The sequence below is a fragment of the Xiphophorus hellerii genome, chromosome 11 (assembly GCF_003331165.1).
Source record: "Xiphophorus hellerii strain 12219 chromosome 11, Xiphophorus_hellerii-4.1, whole genome shotgun sequence".
NCBI classification, from domain to species: domain Eukaryota; kingdom Metazoa; phylum Chordata; class Actinopteri; order Cyprinodontiformes; family Poeciliidae; genus Xiphophorus; species Xiphophorus hellerii.
Window position 1 is genome coordinate 7,718,634 of NC_045682.1, and position 17,036 is coordinate 7,735,669.

Consider the following 17,036-nt stretch of genomic DNA (forward strand, 5'->3'; position numbering starts at 1 on the left):
TCAAAGTTCTGGTTCTGGTTCCATAGCACAAACTGAACAGGACCAGTATGCACTGGGTTGAACCCATGGTTATTTACCAGAGCAGGAAACAATGAAAGGTTTGATCATTATTTCCTTGCCAAACTGGAAACAATAAACCGTAAAAAAAAAAAAAAAAAAAAAAACGTCCAATTTTCGGACATTGGACTTCTCTTGCTGTGTGCGACAAACTGGCGAACTGTCCAGGGTGTACCCCGCCTCTCGCCCGAAACGTTCGCTGGAGATGGGCACTAGCACCTCCCGACCCCACCAGGGACAAGAGTGTACAGAAAATGGATGGATGGATGGATGGACATCTCTTGCCTGCGTTGGAGACATCAGCTCAGTGCAGCAGTGGCTCAGTGATGTAACCTTTACAGGATGTTTGATTTGACAAACAGTCCCCACCACACACACAGAGGCTTCTACGGATTACAAATCCAGTATTACACACGCACGGGTATTTTGAGACTATTTTATCTTCATAGAGAAACAGTTTTATTAATATAATTAGCGCATCCATTTATGCTGACTGGATTTAATGACGTCAGTCAACAGTTAGGGTTCAAGCTTTAAATGGATATATAACTCTAACTCTATATTGGTACATTTAGGCATTTTCTCCCTGTATTATACCTGAAACTTCATAAATGACAGAACACGTGAAAAAAATAATGCTCTAAAAATAAACAATGAACACGTTTCCTCCTGGTCACATGACCGTGTTTTTTTTTGCCAACATGGCTACCGAGGACCTGCCGTCTGATTTTGACATCGTCATTTTGGGCACAGGTAGGCGCTAACCTGGATGTTGTGACGTAATCTGGCTTGGGTCTTGTGTCGTAATAAGTTCTGGTTCTGGCTCGATCCAAACCATCCCCAAAGACCGATGTAAACCAGTCTGAACCAGACCAGGAGCTGGACTTAGTCAAGCCGTTAGCTATAGGCTAACAGTCAATGCATTTTCAATGACAGCGGCTAGAAGCTAACGGTTAGCTGCTAGATGGAAGAAGTAAGATAAACACTACTACTACTACTGCTAATAACAATAATAATAATATTAATTGTAATAGTAATAATGTAGTAACGAGGCTGAAAGTGACAAGAAAGAAGAGAAGCAAAAAAGGACTACAAAACTGAGCTAGCTTTAGCCAGCTGAGGCTAGCAGCTGCTCAGGCTGGTGGGTGTGTCAGATCATCGGTAGTAAACAGTGTTTATGGTCAGCAGCAAATCAATAATCACTTTTATCATCATTGCTCCTCTTTATTAGAACTGAAACGCTGATTGGTTCCAGATTGATCAGAACCTGGAACAGGACCCCTACCCACAGACTCAGCAGAACACCAGTGTGCTTACTGGTTACTGGTCACTACAGAACCTCCACATGAGAGCCGTCATGTGGAGGTTCTGTAGAAACCCGGTTGTGTTCCTGGAGGTTCTGATCTGGAGGTTCTGCTGGGTCTAATAAAGTTCTGGTCCAGACTCTTCTGGTTTTGTTAAGTAGAACCCAGATGTTCTCCTCTTCAGAATGAAGCTTGCTGCTCAGAGGCGTCCACCAACATGCCTGATTTAAAACATCTTCAGTTGTTTTTACTCCAGAGGAAAAGTTCGTTTCACGGTTTATATTAATTTAATAAACAACAGAGCTGCACAGAGACTGAGCCCCGTACTTTGACTAGGACACAAGGGAGGTCTGTGGGGATTGTGTGCTATGTGGTTCTGGGTCCGGATAGAAAAGAACTGAGGCGGGCCTCCTTTATCCCCTCCTGTCATCGATTCTGAATGTTAGATGATGAATCTGTATCGGTTATTGATTGATCAGGTTTGGCTGAGTCGGTGGTGGCAGCTGCCTGTTCGAGGGTCGGACAACGAGTTCTCCACCTGGACAGGTGAGCTCCAGCCTGCCTTAGGTCAATGTCTACTTAATGATCAATCAGGTCATTGATTATCACCAATAATATCACCCGGGAGGGCTTTTATTGTGAAAGGCTTCCGTTTGTGTCCTCAGGAGGAGCTACTATGCCGCGAACTGGGCTAGCTTCACCTTCAACGGCCTGCTCACCTGGATCCAGGAGCAGAATGTGAGATTATTGGTTATTGATCATATGATCAGTGATTATTGATCTTCAGCTGACTGATTTGTGTGTATTGGTAGGAGGAGCCAAAGCCAGAGGAGGTCAGGGATTGGTCAGGTCTAACGGAGGAAGGTGAGGAGCTAATTCACCTGTCACAGGCAGACTCCGCCTCCATCACCAACCTGCAGGTGTTCAGCTACGCCAGGTAAGCTTCGCCCCCTGCCTCCACCTGTGGGCTGGGACGACTTGTGAGCTGTTTACATCTCCCCAGTGAGGAAGAGGAGGAGGAGGAAGCTGCAAACACCACAGAAGAAGAGAAAGCAGCTGATGAAGAAGTGGTTAAAGAGTCGTCAGAGACAGAATCTGCAGGTGGGACCTCATCGATACTCATTATCTGTTATTGATCAGCATCTGGATTAACAACTCACATGTTCAGACTCAAAGGAGGAAGAGGAGGAAAAGGAGGGAGCTGGGGAGGAAGAGGAGCAGGTGAGGAAAAGTCAGTGCATTAACCAGGTCTGATCATGTGACACTAACTGTTATCAACCAATCACAGCCCAATCAGGCAGAAGGGGAGGAGCCAGAGGCTGACCAGCCACACCCCTCTTCTCCTGGCCAATCAGAGCCAAGCAGGGAGAAGATCAGTTACGCCCAGCTGGTGAAGGAAGGCCGGAGGTTCAACATCGACCTGGTCTCCAAGGTAAACACAGCTGTGATGTCATCATTTGGACAGCAGGAGTAGCAGCTGATGATGTGACACACTAAGCCCCTCCCCCTCCTCAGCTCATGTTTTCTCGTGGCTCATTGGTTGATCTGCTCATCAAGTCAAACGTCAGCCGCTACGCCGAGTTCAAGAACGTCACCAGGATCCTCACCTATCGCCACGGCAACATAGAGCAGGTTGGTTTTTGGTCTGCCATCCTCCTGCTAGGCTCTCTACTGACCTGTGACCTCTGACCCCTGCCAGGTGCCGTGCAGCAGAGCAGATGTGTTTGCGAGTCGCCAGCTGTCGGTAGTGGAAAAGAGGAAGTTGATGCGCTTCTTGACTTCCTGTGTGGAGGAGACGGAGGAGCAGACAGGTGACTACTACCTGTCCTAATGACATCAACTATTCAGCCTGAGGCATTGTGGGTAATGCAATCTTCTGCCTTCAGTATACCACGGTCGGCCATATTTGGAGTTCCTGCGGGACCAGCAGCTGGGGGACAATCTGCAGCACTTCCTGCTTCACTCCATCGCCATGGTAGCCGAAGACACACCCACAGAGGAAGGTCTTGCCTCGACACGTCACTTCTTGCGCAGCCTGGGTCGCTACGGCAACACTCCCTTCCTGTTTCCTGTGTACGGCCTTGGAGAGATCCCCCAATGCTTCTGCAGGTGAGAACCAACTGTTCCCATGACGACGACGCCACAGGTGGAAGGGAGGGAGGTTCTGCTCCGACCCGGTACTGCTCGGCAGACATCAGTGCTGGCTCTGCTTGATTTTAAAGTTCTGGTCCGACCCGGTTTGGTCTTGGGAGGTTCTAGTTCTGTTGGGTCGGGTTTGATCAGCTGGTACTGCCTCCAACCACAAGCTGGACAGTGTTTGTTTGCAGTTGGGATGTTACAGAAGAGAAGGGGCGTGGCTAGACAGACAGCTACCTCTGATTGGACGGCATTAGAAGCCAGTAGAATTGTGGTTCTGACGCTCTGACCTGGTGTCGTTGCAGGATGAGCGCTGTGTTCGGAGGGATCTACTGCCTCAGACATTCTGTCCACTGTCTCATCGTGGACCGGGACGCCAACAGGTAACCATGGTAACCGCACCAACCAGAGTCATAGGACGGTTTGGACCGGTAGAGGTTCGTTTGGGTGTTCGGTAGTGTTCGGTCCTGCTCCGGCCTGCTCTGACCCTGTTCTCAAAGAGCGGACCTGGTTTGACCTTTGACCCGACTCACCTGTAATGAGCCCCAGGTCCAATCAGAACCACTCAGAAGTCAAACCTCAACCCAGTTCTGCTCCATGAGGGTGCAGAGGGGAAGAGGTCAAAGGGCACAACCCCATCCAAATGGACTATGGTTCGGGTTCTGGTCCAACTGATGCTTTGTAACATCACTTCCTGTTGTAGGTGCAAGGCGGTGATCGACAGCCGAGGTCAGCGAATAAGCTGCAGCCACGTTGTCATGGAGACCAGTTACCTGGACAGGAGCAAGGTGGCCACGCCCCCCAGGTGAGTTCAGTGAGACCATAGAGCACCTGGTGATGAAGGTGGTGGTGATGATGATGATAATGATGGTGATGGTGTGTGTCTCCAGGTTCCTGAGCCGAGCCGTCCTCATCACCGACTCCTCAGTCCTTCCCTCAGAGTCGAACCAGCAGGTAACCCCTCCATCAGCAGGTAGTCCCCAAACCCCCCGCCCCCTCATCAGCAGGTAATCCCCTAATATGGGCGTGGGGAGGTAGCCTCTCCCCAGCCCTCTATTAGCAGGTAACCCCGCCCCTATCCACACTGCTGGATCTTGATTGGAGCAGTAAACAGGAAGTAGGAGCTTAGCCATCTCACCTATGTGTGTGCAGATTTCCATGGTAACAGTTCCCCCTGAAGGAGGAAGTCCTGCAGTGAAGATGGTGGAGCTCAGCTCGTCCTCCATGACCTGCATCCCTGGAACCTGTGAGTGGGTGGGGTTCATCAGGTTGCCATAGAGATGGCCACAGGCTCTAATTGGTTTCCTGTTTCAGATCTGGTCCACCTCACCTGTCGGTCAGTTGGCTCTGCCCACCAGGACCTGTCGCCGTTGGTAACCAGGATGTTTAGAACCACAGAGTCTCAGGAGGAAGGTGAGAAGCAGAACCGAGGAGGAGGCAACACAGTTCCGGTTTCCTCCCCTTCTTCTGTGGTGTAATGGCCATGTTGGTGGTAATGAGGAAGGCCTCTGACCCCGCCTCATCTGGCCCAATCTCCTCATGTTGTCCCTTTGTCCCCAGACCGGCGTCCCTCTGTCCTCTGGAGTCTGTACTTCAACATGGCAGACGGCATGGCGTCGCAGGTCGAAGGTCAGCCGCTGCCTTCTAACGTCCACATTTGCCACGGTCCAGACAGTGCTCTGGGACACGAAGACGCTGTCCAACAGGTGAGACACCTAGGGTCACCTGGTCCTCACAGGTGGTACTGCGTTAAGGGTTATCATGGCCTCCAGCTCTTCTTCTTCTGTTGTTTTCAGGCGGCTTCCATCTTCCAGAGGATCCTCCCAGAGGAGGAGTTCTGTCCTCCGGCACCCAACCCAGAGGACATTGTCTACGACGGAGACAACTCGTCCGCTGGAGAGGACAGGGGAGACATGGGCCAAGACGATGGGCAGAACCCAGAGCAGAACCAGAACCAGGAGAACCCAGACCCAGAGCAGAACCAGAACCAGGAGAACAGGAACCAGAACCAGGAGAACCCAGACCAAGAGCAGAACCAGAACCAGGGGAACCTGGAGCTCCAGAGGGTTGGACCTGAGGAACCTCCATCTTCATCCTGAAACCTTCCAGAACCAGCACCGGGTCAAACTTTCTGCTGGCTTACTTTGTTCTGTTTCAATGTTTTGTCTCAATAAAGTTTCATTATGAATCCAGAAACACCAGCCGGCCAGATGTTTACATACCCATCAGCCTCTCAGCGCATATTGGACCAGTACTGACATAAATAATAACATGCATGCATAAATATAGCCGCGATGCGCCTGCGCAGTTGTACAGTCACTTCCCGTGAGCACACAGGAAGTGACGAAGCGAAAGTAAATCCCTTCAGAAAGTTAACTCAGCTGCGGCTTCTAAGTTGTGTGAATCGTTTAACCTGAACAGGTGAGTCCGCTCTGGTTGGGTTGTGATGTCAGAGTTCCGAACCTGCACGGTGCTGTTCGGCCCCGGTGGGGTTTGGACCTGAGCTCGTTACCAGCCTGGTTTTGGAGCTGCAGCTCAGGCGGTTGTAGGTTCTGCTCTCTGATTGGTTCTGATGAGTTCAGCTGTCGGTTTAAACGGAACCAGGAATGAGTGGGATCTTGAGTAGTTCAGATTCGGGTACGGTTCTGGACCAGAACCACAGCTAAGCGCTGATTTCTGCTCCGGTTCCGTAGCTTCACTCCCTGGACCCGGATGGATGAGACCTGAGGGAAAAGAAGAGGAGGCCACCGACCCATCGGTCCCAGTCCCGCTGCGTCGGTCCATCATGGTTCCGATGGTTCTGTTGCGGCTCTCACCAGCAGAACTCTAACCCGAACCATTCAGACCGTCCAGCATGTACGGTAAGCTAGACGGGCCATGATTCAGTAAAAAGCTCTTTATAAACTAATAATTTAGTCAGTTTGTCTTAAATATCTAAAGTTTAATTCAGAATCAGCCAGGGTGTTGGACCCTGGTGAGCAGGTTCACCAATCAGCTGTCAGGATTTATTCTCAGAAAGGGGCGGGGCCTGGCAGCAGACCCATACCATATTTTAACATGCTCCACTGCACTCCAGAACCGAAGGGGGCGCTACTTCCCACATGAGCCTCGATCTTACACTGTTGTTTTTAAAAAAAAAAAAATCTTTTGATTTGTTAGAACATTTATCAAACACTAACATAGTTGTTGGTTTTACTCTTAATTATTTTCTAAAGCTGCAGACACTTACTGTTTACAACTTTTTTATTATTAGAAAAATTATCTAATGTATGAAATAGTTCCCCCTTCAGTTCTGGAGAGTCTCCAACTCTCCCAGTTATGACTTGTAAGGCCGACTTTGTGTTTCAATATGGCCGGTCCTTGCATTTCAATATGGCTGCTCCCAGCATCAGCAGCAGTGTTGGTTTTAGTTCCCTGCAGCAGCAGACAGACCAAGGTTTTTATTGGCTCTAGTGGCCTTTATTTGATAGTGAATTGACGAGAAAGTGGGTAATGTGAGAAGGGGGAAGACATGTGGCAAAGGTCACCATGCCGGGAATCGAAACTGCGATGGCCGCCTCCATTACTAAGGCCTCCTTATGTGGGTTGTGCTTAACCCCTGCACCACCACAGCACCCCATGATGAACGTTCTCTGTCCTGCAGGACCTTCAGCCATGGAACCAGAACCAGAACCGGACCTGACCATTGTCCTGCTGGGGAACTCTGGCGTGGGGAAGAGCGCGTCGGGGAACACCATCCTAGGCCGCGCGGCGTTCATGTCCCGGGCGTCCTTCAGTCCCAGCAGCATCCCTGTCAGACAGGAAGTGGGTCGGGTCTTCGGGACGCGGGTCCAGGTCGTGGACACGGCCGGGATCCTGGAGTTCGAGGAACAGATCCGGTTCTGCTGCCAGGAAGTTCAGCGGACCAGCCGGGCCCACCTGTTCCTGCTGGTTCTGAAGTTGGACCGCTTCACCCAGGAGCAGAACCGGGCGGTTGAGGCATCCCTCAGGGCAGTCGGGGGGGAAGGCTTGAACCGCTGCTTCCTGCTCTTTACCCATGGAGACGCCCTGAAGGACGCCTTGTTAAGGGAGGCTGCCCCGTTAAGGGAGGCCGCCTCGTTACGAGACGCCGCCCTGAGGGACTTTGTGTTCAGGGACGAGCAGAGCTCGCTACCGGAGGTGGCTCGTAGGTTCTATGGGCGGATGCACCTGTTCAACAATGAGGACGGTGGAGGACAGCAGGTCCAGGAGCTACTGGACAAGGCTGGACACCTGTTGCTACCTGCAGGTAAAGAACTGACGAGCTAATTAGATAACGAGCTAGCAAGCTAATTAGATAGCCAACTAACGAGGTGGTATTATGTAATATTGACTTTATATTGGGTTCTAATGTTTTTCCCGCAGTGTTTCTTTGATTCTTTCATGTTTGAGAAATCCTTTAATCTCCATGGCAACCATTCAGCTGTGCAAAACGCCTGGGTGGACCTAACCCCGCCTTCGAGACTCAGCTCCTCCCTCACTCAGCTCCTACAGACTAGCCAGCAGCAATTTGCAAACAGCTGGTGGAACTGCTGAGCTCATTATAGGAGCTGCTGCTCAGAGCAACACTGGTAATAATAGCAAAGGGTTAACAGAGGAGCTTGGGATGACTTCCTGGAGGCGGAGCTTCAGAAAGAGAAGGAGTTTCTTAAAGAGACAGATGCACAATTTCAAGGCATTAAATCAGAAAGTAAAATTTCTATTATGAAGCATTTTTATAACAACTGAAGGTAAAATGGAAAACATGGTACCGGCCCTTTAAGGAGACAGCAAGCGGTCCACTGGCTCTGTTGGGTCGATTGTTCTGTTTGATATTCAAACTGGTTTAAACTGGAAGGGTGTGAATACTTTTCTCCCCACTTTCTCTGGTCCTGCAGAAATTTCCAGTGACGGGACAGACCGGGTCACAGGTTCTGATGGTCCAGATGGTTCTGATGGTTTTGCTGGTTCCGCCCCGCTGAGGGACAGGAGGATCGTCCTGATCGGACCAGCTGGTTCTGGAAAGAGTTCTGCTGGGAACACTCTGCTCGGGTTCCGGCGCTTTGAACCAGACTCGGATTTTGCCGAAGTGCGGTCAGACCCGGAGCGCTGTTCTGCTGAGGTGGGCCGGGTCCAGCTCACTGTGGTGGACTCGGCTGGACTGTCGGAGGAGGTTCTGACCCTAAACCGGCTGGTTATGGAACTGCGGAACTGTATGTACCTGGCGGAACCGGGACCTCACGTACTGGTTCTGGTGCTGAAGATCGGCCGGCTGAGCTACGGTTCCACCCAGCTGCTCCGCCTGCTGACCCGACTGCTGGACCAGAACCAGAACCTGGCCCGGCATGCTGCAGTTCTGTTCACCCACGGAGACGCCCTGGGGGGGCGGAACCTGACTGACCGGGTCCAGGCCAGCAGCTACGTGTCGGACCTTCTGACCCGCTGCGGCGGCAGGCACGCAGTTCTGGATAACACTCAGTACCGGGACCAGGTCCAGGTGGACCGGTTCCTACACCTGCTGGACCAGATGGTCCAAGAGAACTCGGGCCGGCTCTTGAGCCCAGCTGACTGGAACCGGCCACCAGATCCGGGTCAGACGTTCTGGAGCAGACTGAGAGGATCGGGTCTGCTCAGGGTTCTGTCTGCAGTCGGGTTGGTCCAGATTTTGCTGGTCAATAACCAGAACTATCGGTTCTGCTGCTGAACCAGAGACACGGGGCCAGACCCGGTTCTGGTTCTGGCTCCAGTTCTGAATATATCTGGAGCATTCTCTGTTTCAGAACAGTCCTGTCGAACCAGACCGGGTCTGTCCAGGTTCTGCTGCTGAGCCAGAGACAACGGTTTTAATTTTTCTGCAGAACAAAATATTTCTGTTTTTTATTTTGCATTTTTGGATGATTTTATAATAAATTTCTAACATTTCATAAATCTGGATTCGTATCGTGACGTTTTTATTCATGAAGCTCGTTAAAAGTATTCATACTCCCAGTTGGCAGCATCAGGATGTGGGAAGCTATTGGTAAGCTAGTCTGTAGTTTCAGTGTTTTGCCACCATGTTAGCTTACTGTTAGCTTGCTGTTCATCCCACATTACCCAGAATCCCTGTCTACTTTCTGTTGAAGGTTTCTAAGTTTCCTCTGCTACTTTCTCCTACTGCTCTCAAGTTATTAAACCGAATGTTCAGATTCAGAACCAGCTGGGCCCAGAACACCCTCTGCTGGTTCATGGCTCCACCAGCAGGGGGAGACACCACCTACTTCCTGCTGAAGGTTGTATGGTCCAGTCAGTTCTCACTGGGTTCATCTATAGGGACGTCGCTCCTGCACATACCTGGTCCTGAGATCCTACCAGAATCTGACCTTGATTCAGAAACTGATCTTGATCCAGGTCTGGACCAGAACTGGACCAGAATCCTCCAGGAACAGCAGCAGCTCGGTTCTGGTCTCACTTCCTGCTTGGTTCACTTTGGTTCCACTTTGAGTCGGATCTGCAGCGATTCGGGTCGACCAACAACTCTCAGGTAGGAAGAGCCGCTACGGGTCAGAACCCCTACGGGTCAGAATCAGTACAGGTCAGAACCAGTACATGAACACACTCTAGGAATAAAGTAACATCCATAGTAAAAATATTAGTATGACGGTTTATGCTGGGGGTTCTGGAGGGGTGTCTCCTCTGGGTCCATGGTGGTCTCTGGTGTAGTGGGTTTCCACTCAGGGCTCTGGATTTGGGGGCGACTTGTGAACATTATTACAAGTCCATGCCTGTAAGGTTATGGAGAAACCTTACAGGCACACACACAGTCAGTCTCAGGTGTGTGTGTGTGTGGGGGTGTGTGTGTTTGGCTGCGGTTTGCAGTAAATGCATCAGCCAATAGCATGAAGCGTGTTTGTTCTACTGAGATTCTATTATTAAACACGCCGTTATCTGTTCTAGTTTCTGTTTTTTCTCTTTCTGCAGGTTTAGAGGCAGATCGAGGGCTTTAGCACCTCGTTACATTAAACACCTGCTGCCTTCCAGACCAGTCAGGTCTGCTGGTTCTGATCTGCATCCAGAACCAGAACCAAACACAGAGAAGCAGCATTCAGTTTCTATGCACCACAGATCTGGAACAGACTTCCAGAAAGCAGAAATACCGACGAAACCCTGAGTTCACTTAAGACCAGGAACCTGGTTAGAGTTGCTTTGATTATTGATGACTGGAACAATGCTCAATATAATTGATAATGATTCTGATGGTTTGACATCATGTCTGATGTGTTTGTGAAGTAAATGTATTCGAAGCACCTTGGTGCGTGGGTGGAGGATGTAAGTTCTGTCTTGTTAGAAGTCATGTGACCCAAACCCACTCTGACCACTGACTTGCATTTCCTCTCCACAGATCAGTGGGGGGGTGGAGCCAGCTGTCTCAGCATGTTGCCCTGGGTGACGATCCTGTTGGTGATGATGATGAAGAGAAACAGTTAGTGACCTTTCATTGTTCCCACCAGAACCACATGGGTCATGATGGTGACACCTTTATTCATAAATCAGAACCAGCAGGATTTGGTTAAACCACACAGGCTTACCAATGTGAAGCGTAACCATGGAAACAGTGCCTTAAACAAAGCCATAAATACCATCATTATCCCTCATTTTTAATCAAATAAACTTGATAAAATGTTAAAATCAGATGTTTTTTTTAAACCTCAGAATCAGCTTCACTCAGACTGTGGAGGAAAACAGCTGCTAATGCACTAAAAGTAGAGGTCATTTTTAGATTATAGTGCGTTAGCACTTTAGCTAACTTTGAAAACAGTTAGCATGCTTGTCTTCCCTTAAATTATTTTTTCCAGATTAATTCTAAAGCAGAAATTTACTTGGTCGTTTGTAAACTTTCAGTCAAATAAAATTCAACATCTGTGTTGAAGTTTTGTTTTCGACTGTAAAGAATCCTTTAGGTAGTTAGTCTTGTATATTCATGCTCTTATTTTGAAGGGAGCGAACACTGTTTCTGTTTCCTCTCCACATGTCCTCTTTGTGTCTATGGGGCAAATTCTAAGGCTGCAATAAACGAACAAATGAAAAATACAAACGACCAGGATATTATATAAATATTTAAATACAAAAATTCATGAATAGATGTCTTTGAGGGAAGGTTGTTGTTCCTGGACAGCAGCAGGAAGTTCATCTCTGCTGTAACTTGTGAACAGAATGTGGGAGGAAATGATTCAAAGACTTGAAGGATATGAAACTTTAAATCTGGTTGATAAAGATGTGATAAACCTTCAATATCTGAAGGGAAATAACAGTGCCACCTGGTGGACAGGTAAGGTACTGATCCATCACATGTTCTCTGTGTGTGACCTCTGACCTCAGCTGCCTCTGCTGACATTACCAACGTAACTAGAACCAGCGGTGAGAGCCTCAAGCTGTTGCCTGACATTCGAAGGGGGCGTAAGGGGATCGAACTGCATTTCAGGTGGACCCACCCCCGCCTGCTGCTGGACAACCAGAATACCAGGTGTCACCACGGCCGCTGTGAGCTGCTGGAGGATGGGTCGCTGAGCTTCAGCAGTGTCCAGCCAGAGGACTCTGGAGTCTACACCCTGGAGGTCTACAACCAACAGGGGTATAGGCAACACAAGCAGGTGTTCCACCTGCAGGTGGAAGGTGAGTCCAGCAAACACCAACAGCCTCCATAAACGGTGTTTATGAAGCCTGAGGTTCTCCACCTTCACTAGAACCACCCGCAACAAAACTTATGGCACCATGTTAAGGCCAAATTTAAGACTATTCCTCAGCCAGTGGGGCTGCTTCCCTCCCTCTGGAGTAAATACATCCTGAAACCACCCATCTGATTATTGATTGTTGATTAATAATTAATGATTATTGATTAATGACTGATAGGCCGACACAGGGAACTCAGCAACCAGCGCCAGCCAATGAGAAGGAGAATACTAGCTAGCTTTGTAAAGGCTAGCATGCATTAGCTGGTCACCTGTAGCCACTTCTGTCTGTACGGAAAGTTCAACAAAGGATCATAAATGTTAAACGTTCTCTACGTGTGCAGGTTGTTTTCAGGTCCACAGGTCACGCTACATTTACCGATTCACTGATGGGGGCAAGCTACGTACTGTAGCCACAGCCTACCCAATGCTAACACTAGCTTATCCAATGCTAATACTAGTTTATCCATTAATAACACTAGTTTATTCCTTGCTAACTCCACCCTATCCAATGCTACCACTAGCCTATCCAATGCTAACATTAGCTTATCCATTGCTAACTCCAGCCTATCCAATGTTACAACTAGATCAGGGGTGCCCAAAGTAGGTCCTCGAGGGCTGGCATCCTGCATGTCTTAATTCTCTCCCTGGTGGTAGTAACAACCATTTCAGCAAGTCAATGCTCTTCTTAGGCCTCTAACGAGCCATCATTGGATCCAGGTGCGTTAAACCAGGGAGGAAACTAAAACATGCAGGATGCCGGCCCTCAAGGACCGACTTTGGGCACCCCTGAACTAGACTATCCAATGCTGACATTAGCCTATCCAATGCTAACATTAGCTTATCCAAAGCTAACACTAGCTTATCCACTGCTAAAACTACTCTATCCATTGCTAACTCCAGCATGTTAGCAATGGATAACATGCATTATCCATTGCTAAAACTAAGACTAGTTTTTCATAGTCCTAAAACTAGACTATGGAATGATAACATTAGCCTATCCAGTGCCAACTCCTGCCTATCCAATGCTACCACTAGCCTATACAATGCTAATACTAGCTTATCAATTGCTAACACTAGTATATCCATTGCTAACTCCAGCCTATCCAGTGCTATCCAATGCGAACATTAACCTATCCAATGCTAACGCTAGCCTATAAAGTACCAACTACTGCCTATCCAATGCTAACACCAGCTTATTCAATGATAACACTAGCTTATCCAATGCTAACACTAGCCCATCCAAAGCTAACATTAGCTTATTCAAAGCTAACACTAGCTTATCCAATGCTAACTTTAGCATATCCTATTCTAATACTAGCCTATCCTTTGCTAATATTAGCTTATCCAATGCTGACATTAATTTATCCAATGCTAACATTAGCCTATCCAATACTAACATTAGCTTATCCAATTCTAACACCAGCCTATCAAATACTAACACCAACGTTTTTATGCTAACCCCACCCTATCCTATGCTAACTGTAGCCTATGCAATGCTAACACTAGCTTATACATTGCTAACACTAGTATAGTCATTGCTAACTCCAGCCTATCCAATGCTAACATTAGTTTTCCAATGCTAACACTAGCCTGTAAAATACTAACATTAGCCAATCCAATGCTACCACTAGCTTATCCAATGCTAAAACTAGCCTATCCAGTACCAACTCCTGCCTACCCAATGCTAACACTAGCTTATCCTATGCTAACACTAGCCTATCCTTTGCTAATATTAGCTTATCCAGTGCTAACATTAGCCTATCCAATTCTAACCCCACCCTATCCAATGCTAACTGTAGCCCTTCAGTTGTAGGCCTTCCACTGCAGGTCATTAGCATCAGAGGTCAAGCAGCCTGAGCATGGTCACCTTCTCCAAAGCTAATGCAGTTCAGTAGTCTGGTTCCTGGTGTCGACCTATCATCACTCATCAGCAGCATCAGAATGGTGATAGCTTCCTGCTACCAGGTCGTAGCCGTGACCATCCACAAATTTCTGTGTCCCCAGAAAGCAGTCAGTCCAGGATGACTGCCATCGTCTGCTCGCTCCTCCTGCTGCTAATCCTGCTGCTCTTCATCATCTCCTTCCTCCTGTGGAAGAGGAGGCTTCTCAGGTCCAGCATTTCAAGTGCAGCAGCCGGTCAGAGGAAGGCGGAGCCAACAGGTGTTCTCTCCAACCATAACATGCCGGCAGTCACTGACTACCTGTTTTGCAGGTGAAAGGGACACCCAGATCTACATGGCGATGCATGGTAACCATGGCAACAAGGACCAAGAGGAGGGGGAAAAGAAGGAGGAAGAACCTATTTATGGTAAAAACATGACCTCTGACCTCTGACCTCTGTGTTGATCTGCAGCTGAAGTTCCCCCTATTCTCCACAGTTCCCTGTTATCCTGCAGTTCCTGCTGAGCCGGCTGAGAACATCTATGTCTGACGGCCAATCAGAGCGCTGCGCTGCAGAGATAGCCAATCAGAGCACTGCGGGGCCGGCACTCAGCTGTGATTGGCTGAGCTGTTAAACTGTTTTCCCTTCTACCAAATAAAAAAAAAATGAACCCAGACTTTGATGTTAGAACCTGCTGACATTTTTCTCTTCAGGTCTGGCCCGGTTCCTGTCAGACAGAGCCAGGTCCTTTACAGCTTTTTCTGCTTGGTTCTGCTTCATGTATTCAGAACCAGACCTGGATAAGGACTCTGTTCATAAACCAGCTGCAGGTCCAGATGGTCCCAGAGTCCTGAAGGTCCTGGAGGTACTGGAGGCCCGCTCTGTGACCCAGGAGAAGGTTCTGGTGATGTTACACATCCGGACCAGCTTAGCATCAGGCCACAGGAAGCCGGTGGAGCTCTGATTAATGGGACAGGAAGTGGTTTCAGAATAAAGGTCATCAGAGCGGTTGTCATGGTGATGCATCTCAGAGGTGACTTGTTAACTTGAGGAAGTGATCTGGAGCTTCACCTGGTGGCAGGAACACATCACCGCAGGTTGAGGATCCAGAGATCCTATTCCAGTCATGATAATATTACATTAAAGTTAAAGTACTATGTATTGCAGCTACTCCTGAATAAACATCATCTTAAAGTTACTGAAGTAACTGAGTAAATGTAACTAGTTACTCTGCAGTGAAGAGGACAGAGGGTGAGTGAATAAAACCCTCAAGGAATGAAATGACTTTCTGAGGACGAAACAGGAAGCTGACAAACATTCATGAGCTCAGAAAATCCTCCAGATCGCCTCCAGCAGATTAAAGATGGCCGCCACGAAGACTGCAGGACGCCATCATGGTGGACATGGACTCTGTCCTCTAAGGAAGACAATTAGTATACAGGCAGACGACCAGCAGCTTTAGGACTCCCCCTCCTTCAGGTGAGCCTGGTACTGAAGGAAGTCCAGAAGTTCTGGTATGAACCCGGTTCATGTACCGGGCCTTAGGGAAACAGTTCTGATGTCCTCCAGTGAGCAGAACCAAAGCAGCGGTTCTGTGGGCCACCTCCATGTTTAAGATAGCAGTAAAGACACAGAGCCGCCCAGCAGGGGGCGCCACAGTAGACACAAGGCTTTTATTGTTTGATTCAGTGGGATTACATGAGATTGGATCAGAACCAACACCCAAAGGACAGAAACAGGTCATGATTTAAAAAAGATTCTGATGATCAGGAAATATTCAGGCATTAAAATCAGAGAAACTTCATCACAGGAGGGTGATCTGCTCCTCTTCATCATCCTCTTCTGCTTTGTCTTCATCCTTCCGGTCTGGAGTCTGCACACAGATTGGATCAGAACCATGAGCATCCCCTTCAGCCTCACGTCCACCAGCAACAGCCAATCAGAGCTCAAGTTTACTCAACACACCTGGACCATTCCTCGACACAAAGGATTCGCGTCACTGCCATCTAGTGGTCAGATTTATGTCAGGTTATTATGACTCCTTACTGGATTAAAGCAGCCTTTCTCAAACTGTGGTCCCCGGACCGTTTGGTGGCCCGCGGGCGCCCCCTAGTGGTCCGCGAGGTGCTGCACGTAAACGACCGTTTATTTGGCGTGACGTCTGCTCAAAGTGCGACGGTACAGCTAGCTTACCAAAGGACTGTGTTAAAAATAATAATGGAAAACTGGTTTTAAACCGTGTCACTCAAAAGAAAAGCTGCAGATACAGGTGGAAAGAAAACAACTCCAGGAATATTCTATGACCAGGGGAAGCTAAGTCACAGCTGCTGAGTGTTGATTCACTAGCGACTGGATTCCTTTGAACGGTAGGAATCAGTTAGTCAGAACTGTTCTTTGTTTTTCTAACTTTACTTGGTAATGAATGATGCTCTGCTTTCAGGTCAACAGCAATTGTCATTTGTATTTAATTAAAAATTATTAAACTGAATTAAATAAATACAATTGATAGAAATGGGTTAATGAATTTTATATTTAACGGTGCAGAAAAGGATTTTTTATTTCTGTTAAAGCAACTCAAATCTGTTTTTCTTTAATTGTGCTTCTGAATCACAAATAGCGCTAAATGTTATTAATGCACATAACGCTTTTTTTTTTTATTTCTGTGTTTGACATCATTGGAAAGCTTAGACACTTTAAGAATCTGTAAATAACTCAAAGTACCCAAGTGTTCATGGCTTCGTCGTGGCCAGTCACATTTACCAAACAGCACCACTCTTCTCATTAAGATGAACAAAGAAAACAATAATATGTGAGTTAAAAGACTATTTTCATTTCAGGTTGCATCATATAATAAGTTGTTATTATCGAGGGGGAAATTTCAGGTTAGCTGGTCCATGACAGCTTGCTAAATGGGTTAACTGGTCCTCAGCCTGATAAAGTTTGAGAAACACT

The 17,036-nt window shown here is 48.0% G+C and overlaps 4 protein-coding genes and 1 long non-coding RNA gene across 7 annotated transcripts in view; 3 read left to right on the top strand and 2 right to left on the bottom strand.

Annotated features, from left to right (window-relative positions):
- Positions 1-656: 656 nt before the first annotated feature.
- chm (CHM Rab escort protein) lies at positions 657-5,693 on the top strand. Its single transcript, XM_032576571.1, has 17 exons — positions 657-810; positions 1,841-1,907; positions 2,027-2,099; positions 2,174-2,298; positions 2,365-2,462; positions 2,530-2,582; positions 2,650-2,793; positions 2,877-2,993; positions 3,061-3,172; positions 3,248-3,470; positions 3,803-3,880; positions 4,201-4,302; positions 4,388-4,451; positions 4,650-4,743; positions 4,812-4,910; positions 5,058-5,203; positions 5,294-5,693. The coding sequence occupies exons 1-17, from the start codon at positions 711-713 to the stop codon at positions 5,594-5,596; spliced, it is 1,998 nt and encodes a 665-aa protein (XP_032432462.1). The 5' UTR covers positions 657-710; the 3' UTR covers positions 5,597-5,693.
- A 92-nt stretch (positions 5,694-5,785) lies between these two features.
- LOC116728448 (GTPase IMAP family member 8-like) lies at positions 5,786-9,426 on the top strand. The gene is made up of 4 exons (XM_032576572.1): positions 5,786-5,918; positions 6,191-6,358; positions 7,141-7,764; positions 8,393-9,426. Exons 2-4 carry the CDS (start codon positions 6,352-6,354, stop codon positions 9,196-9,198), a joined length of 1,437 nt encoding a protein of 478 aa, XP_032432463.1. The 5' UTR covers positions 5,786-5,918; positions 6,191-6,351; the 3' UTR covers positions 9,199-9,426.
- Positions 8,364-12,956, bottom strand: LOC116728450 (uncharacterized). The gene is made up of 3 exons (XR_004340990.1): positions 12,784-12,956; positions 9,808-9,814; positions 8,364-8,374 (listed from the first exon to the last, which is right to left on the bottom strand). It is a non-coding gene; the product is annotated as an uncharacterized LOC116728450 (long non-coding RNA).
- Positions 9,901-15,868, top strand: LOC116728449 (uncharacterized). Its single transcript, XM_032576574.1, has 6 exons — positions 9,901-10,014; positions 10,873-10,953; positions 11,850-12,143; positions 14,207-14,338; positions 14,415-14,510; positions 14,581-15,868. Exons 2-6 carry the CDS (start codon positions 10,905-10,907, stop codon positions 14,631-14,633), a joined length of 624 nt encoding a protein of 207 aa, XP_032432465.1. The 5' UTR covers positions 9,901-10,014; positions 10,873-10,904; the 3' UTR covers positions 14,634-15,868.
- Positions 15,743-17,036, bottom strand: part of LOC116728443 (arf-GAP with Rho-GAP domain, ANK repeat and PH domain-containing protein 1) — a 30,731-nt gene continuing 29,437 nt past the window's right edge. For all 3 annotated transcript variants that reach the window (XM_032576567.1, XM_032576565.1, XM_032576566.1), the window contains exon 26: positions 15,743-15,957. In XM_032576567.1, the coding sequence (XP_032432458.1) occupies positions 15,889-15,957 (69 nt within the window). In that variant the 3' untranslated portion in view covers positions 15,743-15,888. The remainder of the gene's footprint in view (positions 15,958-17,036) is intronic.

Coding starts and splice junctions, on each gene's coding strand:
- chm (XM_032576571.1), top strand. CDS start 711: ATGAACACGTTTCCTCCTGGTCACATGACCGTGTTTTTTTTTGCCAAC. Junction 3,881..4,200: donor GTGGACCGGGACGCCAACAG/GTAACCATGGTA, acceptor TTCCTGTTGTAG/GTGCAAGGCGGTGATCGACA. Junction 4,303..4,387: donor AAGGTGGCCACGCCCCCCAG/GTGAGTTCAGTG, acceptor GTGTGTCTCCAG/GTTCCTGAGCCGAGCCGTCC.
- LOC116728448 (XM_032576572.1), top strand. Junction 7,765..8,392: donor ACACCTGTTGCTACCTGCAG/GTAAAGAACTGA, acceptor CTGGTCCTGCAG/AAATTTCCAGTGACGGGACA.
- LOC116728449 (XM_032576574.1), top strand. CDS start 10,905: ATGTTGCCCTGGGTGACGATCCTGTTGGTGATGATGATGAAGAGAAAC. Junction 14,339..14,414: donor CATTTCAAGTGCAGCAGCCG/GTCAGAGGAAGG, acceptor CCTGTTTTGCAG/GTGAAAGGGACACCCAGATC. Junction 14,511..14,580: donor GGAGGAAGAACCTATTTATG/GTAAAAACATGA, acceptor TATTCTCCACAG/TTCCCTGTTATCCTGCAGTT.